We start from the raw sequence: 12447 nt of genomic DNA on the forward strand, positions 1-12447 counted from the left end.
TGTGTGTATGTGTGTGTGTGTGTGTGATGTGCATTTGTCTTCAGAGTTGTAAGATGATCTGACACTCAATTTACTTCATTTTGTTTGTATTTGGACAAACGGTGAAAGCTGTTCGCTGAGCCGTTTCAACAGGAGCGCTCTTACCTTGAAGCTGTTTCTCCACCCGCTTCAGTTCTAAGAGGATGGATGAAATTTCCTGAAGATGGAGACGGGAAAAAAAACACAGTTATCCTTTTGCTCTCCATCCAAACCAACTTCTGTATTATAGGACAGAACCCACTTGTCCACTCCACTCGGTGATAACAGAGAAGAAAGAAAAAAAACAACAACACTGTGAATCCTGACCATGTTATGTCATGTAGGATTGACGAGTCTGACCTTGTTGGATGTTTTGAGGAGTGGAATGTCGCTCTCGGCCCGTAGTTTGCTCTCAATGTCGTCCCAATTTCTGTCTTTGTCCTTGAACAGTATCCTAGGCAACACAGGCATGTCATCATCGTTAGAGCACATGACAGTATGCTTTCTCAAAAGCAAAAAGATCATCTTTCTTAAAAAGAATTCTAAAAAAGTTTCTATAAAAAGTATTATAATGCTGACAGGGACTCTCAACATTGTGTGCTTTCCATCGCGGGCAGGGGAAAGAAAAGACAGTCTATTCATTTACTTATTCATTTATTTATTTATTCATCACTGGTGTCTTCATCAAGGTGCTTCTCAAGAGAAAGTCCTTTAGAAAAGCAAAACTAATCCACTTTAAAACCACCAGATGCTCTGAACAGCCTGATAATGTGCCACTGATAATCATTCCTGTGTAAATCCCTTCTATGTCCTTGGGCCATCTCTCCGTCTCTACCGTTTCTACATAACTGAAATATAACTTTGAAAAAAATAAAAATGCTAAGCATCAGATAAAACACCCATCACATTTGTCTGCTCTGAGTACCTGATCTTGGACGCGGTCTTGTCCACAGAGTGGCGTATCTTGGCTGAGAGTTGGGAGACAGACGTCAGGAGGAGACTGTCCAGCACGGCCTTGAGGAAGGGAGAAGGGAGAGGTGGCGTTAGTCTACTGAAACCTTCTCACCAGCACATTACCACACACACTCTTACATACACATATGACTCACTGATTACCACACACACTCTTACATAACTCACTGATGCGGACAATATGCTTTCATAGAGGTGTTGACAGTTACTTTAGAGAATGACACTAAAATAATTTTTTGCAACACCGGTGTGCTGTAGAACACTACCCCAACTCCTAATGCTACCAACTATGGAATCTACAAGGCGGTTCTGCCACCCTTCAGAAGAAGTTCTGCAGGTTCCACGGGTTTTCACCTCGTCACGGTTCCACGTCCGGCGTCGGAGGGCTGCGGAGTCGAGGCTGTCAGGGGCACGTGGTCTCAGCTCCACCGGTCGGCCGTTGATCTCAGGGGCTTTGGGCTGCACCATTGGGGGAATCTTCCGGAAGTTTAGGCTCTCGTCAAAGACGCGGTCCACCAGCTGTTTGCATAGCAAAGGAAAGGCTCAGATACAACTGACGGAGGGTTTATGAGATAGTCTAAGTAACTTATTGGCAAGTAACCATGGGGATCATCCACAGATCTGAGACAGAAACATCTGGATAAAGAGCGGACAACACTGGTAGCAATCCAGCAAATCTGGACACAGTTTTTAACAGTCAGCTGTTGTCTGAGATTACATTGAGTCAGATAGCTTAACTAAATGGAGAATAAACACTGTAGAAAATGGTTCTTTGTCTAAATTGACTGACTGAGTGCAGACAGAAAAATAACTACTGTGTCTGGACTTCTGGGCCTTATTTATCTATGGGGGATTCCGGTACACATATGTTGTAGCCTCAGTGTGACTCATTGCAAAAGGCATTCCTTAGTAAAGCTCAGAGCTGGGAACATCACAGACTGAAACAGCTGACAAGACACACTCTCTCAGAGGAATACATGAAAGAGGGATGTGATGGACTGGGAGAGAGAGAGAGAAAGAGAGAGACATAATAACAGGAAGAAAAAGAAAACTTAGAGACCTGGAGAATAGGAGGGCCGCAAAATTTTCCCCTCGTCTGAAGGGATGAAGAGGGGATGAGAAAAGATAGAGAGAGAAAGAGAGAGACAGAATGAAACAATGAAAGAAAGGACAACATGGAAAAGTGTAGAAAGACAGAGAAGGCCACCCATGTTAAGGAGGGGGTGAGAGACAAAAAGAGAGAAAGACATGGAAGAAGCACGGAAAGACAGAGAGGGCCACCCACTTGTCCCCTCACCTCCTCGCGAGTGTCGATGGCGGAGCCGGGCGTGGTGGCGGCCGTGCTGAGGGTGGTGCTGGGCGCGGTGCCCGAGGAGCTGACCGAGTCGATCTCGCCGGCCACGTCGTGGATCTCCCGCGCCAGGACGGCCAGGTCCTTGGCCAGGTCTTGGCTGATCCTGCGCACACAGGGAAATAGCCTATTACACTTCAGATGGGCTCCTGTAAGAGGGCCACCACACATGCATCGACAACGGCATCACAGCGCAGGCAACACATCACAGCTCAGCTAGCGTAAGCATCCATCTGTGTCACTGTAAGTCAACGTGTAAAGCAAGGTGCTCACAATAAGAAGGGCGTGAGTTTGACATCACATGGAGCCACTTCACAGACTTTTATCCAAATCGACTTCCAAAGATATTGGTGTTGTTAGCACCTTTGTTAGCACAAGTTAGCATCTGTTTTCCCTATGGGTTGTTAGCACAAGTTAGCACCTGTTTTCCCTATGGGTTGTTAGCACCTTGCTCTACTGGTTGAGGTACCGAGATACAAGGGGAATGATGACACCAAGGGGGCACACATACTCATAAAACCTTCACAAGAGGACACAAATTCTCATAAAACCTGAACATAATACCTGCTCTCTATGGTTATACATGCGCAGTACAGTAGCTCTCTATGGTTACAGTGCAAATAGACATGGAAAATCAAAGTGGTATTACAGCCACTGTTCTGCTTTTGACCACTAGGTGGAGCACTTGTATGCAAAATCTCAAGGTTAAAGTGTCCCTGTAATGTGTACTGTGTGACCTCAGGAGGACCGCTTTTAGATGTTAGTCTGTCATGTCTGTAGAGAGGGGAGGGCATATAGGAGTGTGTATGTTTTGTGGACGTGCTTGGGTGTGGTAGTGTGTGACTCTTGAGCTGTGACCCTGCGTGCCTGTCACCTCTGACAGACTGACACATGGTGGGACTACACAGAGGTGCGGGATATTCCTCTGTTCCTGTGCTGCATTAGACCTTATTCAACGACACGCTGAACTGAAAATACTCCATCATACTCTATCATCATCCAGTACTGCACCTATCTGCATCTGCATCTATCTGGGGAATTATAGGAAGCAGAGTTCACAATGGCGATTTATATAGATTTCAAATTTTGACCTATATGTAATTTTCTGTTTCAATTATGCATCTGTAGTCCTCATCTGTAGGTCTGCATTGAGTTTCTGAGAATGACTGAAGCAAGTCTTACGTGCCCTGTTAGCATGGAACTCGCCACCAGGAGGTGCTATTTCACTTCAACCAGCTTTTCCATTCAGCACCATGGTAGCGCACTATACACAACTAAATCTACAAAGCATACAGTGTTTCTGTACAAGAAACAAGGAAAGTGACACATTCTGCACTTGAACATGTACATATGTAATCTGAACACTTAAACAAAAGGTCCATGATTATAAATGAGGATAATGCTACTCTGATAAAAGAGATCGGCCTCCATGAATGAGCCTTGTGCCGGTAATCGCCTCAGTCTAGTCTACTAGAGCCTAGTCCTGTCTACTCATCTTAACAGTGATTTCTAGGTCAAGTGGAAGATGGGGATATTTTCAGAGAGTGTGTGTGTGAGAGTGAGAGAGAGATAGTGTGTGTGTGCGTGTGTGTGTGTGTGTGTGTGTGTGTGTGTGTGTGTGTGTGCGTGTGTGAGACAGAGAGAGAGAGAGAGATAGTATCAGGAGAGAGACAGGCAGATAATGGAGAAAGAGGCAGGAAGACAATGTGTGTGAGAAGGACAGTGACAGTGAGAGAGAGAGATAGTGTGTGTGTGTGTGTGTGTGTGTGTGTGTGTGTGTGTGTGTGTGTGTGTGTGTGAGAAGGACAGTGACAGTGATGTTAAACTCTTCCTGTAAACACCCCCCTTCAGTCTTTTCTCATCCCTGGTGTGACGGCGGTGTGACACGTGTGACTGTGCATTTAGAGGTGACAGACTCCTCCCAGCCACACTGTCTCAGAGGGAACGCCACTCATGACCACTAAACACACACACACACACACACACACACACACACACACACACACACACATGCACACACATACACACACACACACACACACACACACACACACACACACACACACTCACACACACACACACACACACTGTCTCAGAGGGAATGCACACTCATGACCACTAAACACACACACACATACACACACACACACACACTCACTGTCTCAGAGGGAATGCCACCTCACTGTGAATCACACACAGGAAGTGGGAGTAGACACCACCGCCTCTCCTCTCCTTTCAACTCCACTACGCATCTACACTGTGGCTACACTCTGCTTTACAACACAGCGTGTGTGTGTGTATGTATGTGTGTGTGTGTGTGTGTGTGTGTGTGTGTGTGTGTGTGTGTTTAGTGGTCATGAGTGTGTCTCTCACCGTCGGTACAATCTGGGGTGAGTGCATTGAGAAGGAATTCCTTGGTTTTCTTTAATTCTGAAGTACAGAGAAGGGGAATGTTTCGGTAGTGCTAACATTGCCCTCCAAACCCACGCCCTTGGCATCGATGACTCCCCACTAGTGCTGTCTGAGGTATGATCATTATGAATGAGAACAGGCTTGTGCTGGATATGTGTATTTGCATGTGGATATCTGTATTTGCATGAAAATGTGGATATGGTTGTATTTGGGTGTATTTATTTGCATATGTGTGTTTTTGCTGAGGCAGTATGGGTATGTCTGTGTGTATGTGTGTGTATGTGCGTGTGTATATGTGTTTGAAGTTATATTATACAAGTTTATGAACATGTGTGTGTGTGTGTGTGTGTGTCTGTGTACATGTGCGTGTGGGTATGGGTGTGTGTGTGTGAGTGAGAGAAGATGAATACCTGGCAATCTCCTCGCTGTGTGCTGTCCAGTCGCGGATGTACTCGTCGTGCTCCCTCATGCGATGTTTCAGCACCCCACTCCCTGCTCCAGGTGTGGCAGGGGCCGATCCCGACCCCCCCATTCTGGACCCACGCAGGGTGGGGGGCGTCCGCAGCGGGCGCCCGTGTTTGGAGAGGTTCCGGTTGGAGCCGAACTCGTCCTCCGAGGTGGAGGCGTACTCCGGGGTCAGGCGCCGCCACCTGCTGCTCACTGCAGGGGAAATGGGTGCAACGGTTACTATGGCAACGGTCGACTAGTGTCACAGACACTTGCAACGGCGGCATCATTTAAGCCAGCTGTGGTGCATTCTTCTGCTAGTTCCAAAGAAGATTAAAAAAACACACCACAGCTCTCAACCCTAGAACACCATCATCACACAGAAGCAAATATCGAGCATACTGTGAGTAGGGGTGCATACTACAGCATGAGGCCTTGTTGACAAAATGCCAGCACTATAAACAAACACAAACACCTCACAGGTAAATAAAATAGCTTAATCTGATGTCAGGATATGAGAGAGACACTTTGCTTCATCTGTAGGTTTAGGGACACACTGGCCCACAACAAGAGATCAAACCACTGTCTCATCATAGTTCAGGACATCACACCAGGTATTCTCAAACCTACGAGTGGAAAATGGGCCTCCACTTCCTTAAGAGTTCATTTCCACTATTGCGTTTGGTCAATCTAGCCCTCGACCAAACGCAGTCAGGGGAGCCCCAGACTCAATCCAGCTATCTGACACTTGAAGCCACACACAAGTGTACAAGCGGAGGTGTCTCCCTGCTCTTGATAAGATAAAATATGTTTGACGGACAACCTTTTGGTCTTTCTGATTATCTGATAGATTTAAACAGATGTCTTTGAGCAAGGAGAGACCTAACACACATGGTGTATAGGGTTTCCCGAGGACAAGGTTACCTAAAACACAGGATTAAGGCAAGGAAGCTTACAATAGAACAACAATCGATCAAAAACACAACTTCACAACACATCTAGTTCCAGTCAGATTAGTTAGGTTATCATTAATCACACCTCAAAGTCCATTTATCTTCAACCTGAACATTCAAGATGTGAGCTAGTCTTGATTATTTTCAATTGATAATGAGTAGAAATAAACAAGTGTTAATTGAGTTTACACGTTTAGGTTTTACTATTCACAAATAAATAGTGTGTATCACATCACCCAAGAAGACTGTCAGTAGTGTAATTCACCTCTGGGAAAGGGTAAAGCCATGATGTCACACACGCGCACACACACACACACACTCACAGACACTGCTGGTGCCATTGCAGTGATGACCGTGCCAAGCTCAAGTCCTTCTCTCACCCTATAAATATTCATGACACTGGCGACCCCAAACAAGGACCCAGTCAAAACAATGTGCAAAACAAAGTGACATCAACGCAAGCGAGAACTGAACCACCAGACAGGCCAGCACTCGCAGCAGATGGAGCCTGTCCTTTCTTTTCATGCGTCTCAGGACATTCTGCTAAACACCCTCACATTGGCCAACACTTCTGCATCCTTAACCCACGTGAGGTAACCACCAATTGCTGATTTTGGAGTGAGAAACCCTGACTTGAAAGGCTAAACGCATGATTCCTAGTAAAACACGGCTAATTTGCCTCTCTAAGTTCACCAACTCAATAATGTTACATTAATGCTGCCATTGGGTACGTTTTGATCAAACCCACAATGGCCTCGGCTGGATGGCCGAACACAATGACCACTGCCATATAATTCATGAGCATACATAGAGTAGAAGGGCTTGGCCAGGTCATCACCGCTCAAGCTGAGATGGAGGACAGGATGAGAAGGGTGTGTGTGTGCATTACCTGAGCCAAAATGCACACTGTCAACATGTAACTCACAGCGGGAATCTTTACACTGATGTACAGTGTTGAATTGGAGGTGTTAAAATGTTGCTGTGGCCGAGATGACCGTGGGATTGTGCAGAAGAGAGAGAGGCGTAAAGGCCAGAGTTTAGTAGCAACTCCATTCCACAGACCCCGTTGGCACGCTACTCTGTGACAGCGGCTTTGTCTTTGAATCTCCAAATGCTCTGATGTTCAAACACCTTGCAAAGATATTTGACTCAGGTGTTGCTCACACATGCGTAAAAGCACACAAAACACACATAAAAACACACAAACACACACACTCAGGCCCCTAGATGCTAGTACAGTACCCATCATTTCCTCTGCAGTTAGGAAGGCTTCTGGATCAGGCTCTGGACTCTCTGTATGGAATGAGCAATGTCCTCATGAACAGCGCATAACACGCACACACACACACACAACAGAGAGCTACACACACATGACATACAACATTGAACATGTAACACTGACACACACAATCACATTACATATACCATGGAACATATAACACTGACACACACTGTCACATGAAGTGTGTGTGTATGTGTGTATATGTGTGTGTGTGTGTGTGTGTGTGTGTGTGTGTGTATGTGTATGCTCACCTGAGGGGGAGCCGTGTGTTGGCGGTGTGACTTTAGCCTTGACATCGTTCAGCTTCGAGATGCTGCTTGCTCTGGACTTTGCCGTCAGCTTGCCATCTCCTGGCATCGGCTGCCGCAACCCCAGCCTGAGCGCCGTCTCGGCGGAGAGCCGCGTTGCCGTGTTCCGCACGCCGACCGTAGCTTCCGAGTCGCTGCGCGCGGACATGGAGCCCAGGCGCGTGCGTCTCGGCTGTGCCAGCATGTCGATCCTCGACGGCGCCTTCCTGCCAGATGGCGGCCTGGACGTGGAGCTGGTGGTGGACACCTCCGAGGCCACCGACACGCGGTCCATGTCGGCCAGGTCCGTGTCGGACGTGTCCCCCAGCCTGGCCCTCCGGAGCAGGGAGGCCCGGGTAGGCCGAGGCAGGGGGAGAGCCTGCTGCTGCTGCTGGACCTGCTGGCTCTGCTTCCCTGCCAGGCTCCCGGTGCTTCCCTGGAAGGCCTTATTGGACCTGGAGATCTTGGCAGAGGAGGAGGTTCTGGAGAACATGAGGTCGTCGGTGGAGGCAAAATGGCCGCCCCGTCCGTAGGAGCGGATGGAGGACGTGTCCTGGTCGGAGGAGAGCACGTCAGACATGGTGGAGAGAGGGTGCGAGGAGGTCAGGTCGTCGTCGGTGAGGTCCAACGAGGGCTGGCGTCCATGGCGGGTGGTGCTGGAGAGGGCCTGGGAGGGGGTGCGGGTCTTGGCCTTGCGCTCCAGGCGGTCGCGGGCGGAAGCGGCGGTGGCTCGTGTGGTGGCCACCGAGGAGGCGCTGGCGTTGCTCTTTTCGCGGTGCAGGCTGCTGAGCGAGCGTCTCTTCACCGGCGCGGGCTTCCGCTCGCCCTCGCCCGCTGCCTGGCTCACCGTGCTCGCCGTGTCCACGTCCGACTCCGGCGAGATGGAGCCCGCGCGCTGCCGGTGGTGGCTCTTGGAGACAGAGGAGGAGGAGGCGGCGGAGACGGTGGCGCCGGACGGCTGCTTCTCCTGCCGGGCGTCGTCTCGGAGCTTGGCCTCCAGGAAGGCCATGACGGCCTCCGTGTCCTTCAGCAGCGTGGCCGTGTCCATGGAGCCCGTGGAGTCGCTGCGCTCGCGCCCCTTCGACCCGTCGCCCCGGCTGATGATCGGGATCAGCTCGGCCTTGACGCTCCCGCTCGGACGCTCGATGGTGAAGCTGCCCTGCCGCACCAGCGGCCTTCCGGACTTTTCCCCACTCTCGCTGCCGCTCCATCTCCCCTCCTGCGCCCTCCTCCTGCGCGCCTCCTCCGTGGAGCGCTTCAACGGGCCCTTCCCCTCCAGCGCCACCCCATTGGCGGTACCCATCTTGCCCTCACTGGAGGGCAGGCTCTGCCCATCTCCCTTATGCTCGCTGTGGTTCTCCTTCTCCTGGGGCTCAGTGTCCTGCTTCTCCCCGATCTCAGAGCGCAGGCCCAGGGCAGCCAGCTTGGGCTTCTCCTCCGCGGGCAGCTGGGGCAGAGTCCTCCTCTTGCGCTCCGTAAGGCTGGAAGGGGTGGAGCCGGCACTTCTCTGGGAGAGGCTGGAGTCGAAGGCATTGGGCTCTGCAGGGACACAAGAGTGCAGGTGTCACTGAGGTTCACACTGCAACATACGCACATGCAGATTGAGGCTCTTCTGTTGTGAGAAGATTGTTTTGCACCTCTAAAGGCTTTTTAAGAGTTGAAAATAAAGGTACCATAAAGGTGACACACTGACACATTGAAATCAACAAGTACACTAACTCTAGTATGAGTAAACGCGGATTAAAGCAGTGATTCCCAAAGTGTGGGGCGGGTCCCCCGGCAGGAGCCAGGGGAGGTGTGGGCAATTGGGGTTGGTGGCGAAAAAAACAACGAAAACACTAAACAACCAACTACTGGTGAGAATTAGTATGGCAGTGCTCTTACAGCATAGTAGCCTATAACTACCCTATTTAGTGATGAGTTTATAGCCTACTTTGTACTTACGTATATAATACATAATTGCAACATGGTGCTGGAAAGGGGGGGGGGGCACAATTATTTTCTCATTGTCAAAGGGGGGCCTACCATAAAAAGTTTGGCAACCACTGGATGATAGCATCCATTTAATACCTAAAAGCTTAAGAAAATCTTATCATATCAGCTGTAATGTAAAGCCAAAGTGATGACGCACATCCTTCTCTTAAAGTCATCCTTGCAATGTCTCCATTTTACAGAGCCCAACCCCTGTGCAATGACTTCATTTAACAGGAGCATACTGCAATGACTTTGCAGAAAGGTCATCGGCTCATTAGTCTGCCGGAGCAGGCTGTGAATGGATCATTAGCTTTGTGAAGAACTCTGGCTCGTTGAGCTCACTGTACACCTGCACAGACGCTGCTGCCACCTGCAAAGGGTCCTTTGAAACCAGATGTCTCCATCACAACCCCACCTCCACGTTACAGTGGAAGCTGCCTCTGTGTTTCTCCGTGTACCTCGACTCTATGACAATAGTAACCACGACCACCAAGTGAGGATGACAGAGAGCACCCACCTCTCTCCTGATGGACGAAGGTGGAAGGTTCCGCTCCGGAACCTTCGGGGTCTGTGCGCGTGTGATTGGCTGTCAGGCTGGCCCATTGTGACACCCAGTGGGGGCTCCCAACAGCCACCTGGTCGTCAGGGACAACCTGCATGAGGAAGGAGACAGAGTGGAGACAGAGAGGGCAGATTACACTGGGCTCATATCATATGCAACTTTATGAATGGGAAATGAGGCTACTACACTAATGAGGACGGCTCACTGAAATACTCCACCTGGGGGACATGTCTGAGCCCTGGCTGACCGACACCACGTGAATAATTGATGGACTCGTGGGGGATAAATAGACTGCATTACTGCATGTAGGTGAATTCTAACAGGAGACTGAAGAGTCTGTGTGATACACACTCCACACATGTTTTAAATACATGACGCTGAGTCCTTGCATCATTGTGTAATAATAAACACACTCAGATAGTTATTTTAGTTATACACAGGAAAATATGTTAAATTCCTCATACTATTGGGTGCAGTACTACCATCATACCAGTGGCGTTTCTACATTAGGGGCACATGGGGCACTGCCCCACCAGATCCAGATGGCGCTGTGGTGCAGAAAGCTCAATACATCTGTGTTTTGTGGCACAATATATCTTATTTTATTTAATATGCAAAGTAGCGATTCAATTGTAAATTTGTGTGTGAATAAACTAGACTCACAAGCATTATAGTGCTGTTTTGGAGTCATTTGATTTGTGTGTGTTTCTGTGTTTGTGCTTGCGCTGTGAAATGCTGCCTGCTCTCCGCTGTCCATCCCCTTCTGGGGCAGCGCTGCAAACATAAGACTGTTGCTATGGAAACACCAATGAGCATGAGCGACACAGGCCAAAGTTTACATTGGGAGATGGGGCAGTTTTAAATGTGCCCAACGAAATCTGCCTAGCAAGAAAAAATAAATCATACAGATCGTACTCAGACAGATCTACGCCACTAACCTTACTGCTCGTTAGCTATCGCTAGTTTTCTACTGTTTTGGAACCAGCCTCCGTGTTTCAAGTTGCAGCCTCAAATAATTTCTGTTTATAAGACAACATTTTATGTGAGTTTTGTTCATTTAGCAGCATGATTTGTTGCAGTTATTTGTTTCAGTTGTGTCTTTCGCTTCATGGTATATGCGTGTGCCACAAGCTTGATAAAGCATGCAAGTTATTTTAACTATGTGTCTATCTTATCTTTTATATTATTGCAATATATTTTATTTACTTTGTTGCTGTATTATAAGCAACATCTTTGTGTCGTGCTGAGAACTGAAGCATGTGAAATGTAATTGAATAGGATTTCTGCTCCCTGCCGGCACTCAAAATAGAGCCCATAGCTTATGCCTACCTGGGCATATAGGCAAATTGCTTATATAATAATTTAATAATCAGCATTTTTGTGACGATGACATGACGTCATACAAATTTGCCCCACCAGAAATTTCGGGCTAAAATCGCCACTGCATCATACCAATTCTTAACAAAACTTCAACAACATTTCACTGGGGTTGTCAAGTGGGCACCTTCCTTCGTCAATCTTTCATTGAATTAGGCCCACGAGACGGTGGTGTGTGGCATCACAGACCCACCCCCCTCCACACTCACGATGGGTCACCTCGAAAACATCTCACATGCATACCTCTGTCTGAACGCACTGCCTTATTCTCCAAACATCCATCTCACCATACTATGGCATGCCACAGGCAATGTAAGGTATATAAGTTGTTTGGCAGCTTGGGAGATCTGACAGAGTCTTTGGAGAGTCAATACCTGCAAGCCTGAATCTGGCTAAAGCTGACACCGTGGAAATATAATATAATAATTTAGAGCAGTGAACACTGCTGAGCCCTGCTGGAAATGGTGTGTGTTTTTACAAATGTTTTTTTAAGCCCAGAAAAGCCTCATTCATATAACACGGGGCACACTGTTAGGCGTCCTTTCATAAAAATGGAAATTGGAGATGTAATTATGTTCATGCCCTCAAGGAAGTAAGCAGTGTTTATAATGTAGTCATACCCACAGTCATACCCTGAAAGTCACTGCAATGATTCCCCCACTTCCTATCAAGGGGCTGTGTGTGTGTGTGTGTGTGTGTGTGTGTGTGTGTGTGAGTGTGTGTGTGTGTGCATGCTTGTTTGTACAGTACGTATGTGTGTGTGTGTGTGTGTGTGTGTGTGTGTGTGTGTGTGTGTGTGTGTATGTGGGTGT

General features: G+C 48.3%; 1 protein-coding gene across 8 annotated transcripts in view; it reads right to left on the reverse strand.

The window, feature by feature from the left end:
• The window catches only part of cep170aa (centrosomal protein 170Aa), a 61535-nt gene that overhangs the window by 3707 nt on the left and 45381 nt on the right, over positions 1 to 12447 (reverse strand). For 2 of the 8 annotated variants that reach the window (XM_012841422.2, XM_031579097.1), the window contains 9 exons: positions 10214 to 10349; positions 7687 to 9261; positions 7396 to 7446; positions 5164 to 5413; positions 2276 to 2468; positions 1345 to 1509; positions 944 to 1032; positions 379 to 472; positions 145 to 196 (listed from right to left, as the gene is read on the reverse strand). In XM_012841422.2, coding sequence (XP_012696876.2) covers positions 145 to 196; positions 379 to 472; positions 944 to 1032; positions 1345 to 1509; positions 2276 to 2468; positions 5164 to 5413; positions 7396 to 7446; positions 7687 to 9261; positions 10214 to 10349 — 2605 coding nt within the window. Of the gene's footprint in view, positions 1 to 144; positions 197 to 378; positions 473 to 943; positions 1033 to 1344; positions 1510 to 2275; positions 2469 to 4527; positions 4772 to 5163; positions 5414 to 7395; positions 7447 to 7686; positions 9262 to 10213; positions 10350 to 12447 lie in introns of those variants that run through there. The other 6 variants (XM_031579099.1, XM_031579098.1, XM_031579102.1 and 3 more) reach the window with 6 other exon arrangements.

The sequence above is a fragment of the Clupea harengus genome, chromosome 13, assembly GCF_900700415.2.
Source record: "Clupea harengus chromosome 13, Ch_v2.0.2, whole genome shotgun sequence".
NCBI classification, from domain to species: domain Eukaryota; kingdom Metazoa; phylum Chordata; class Actinopteri; order Clupeiformes; family Clupeidae; genus Clupea; species Clupea harengus.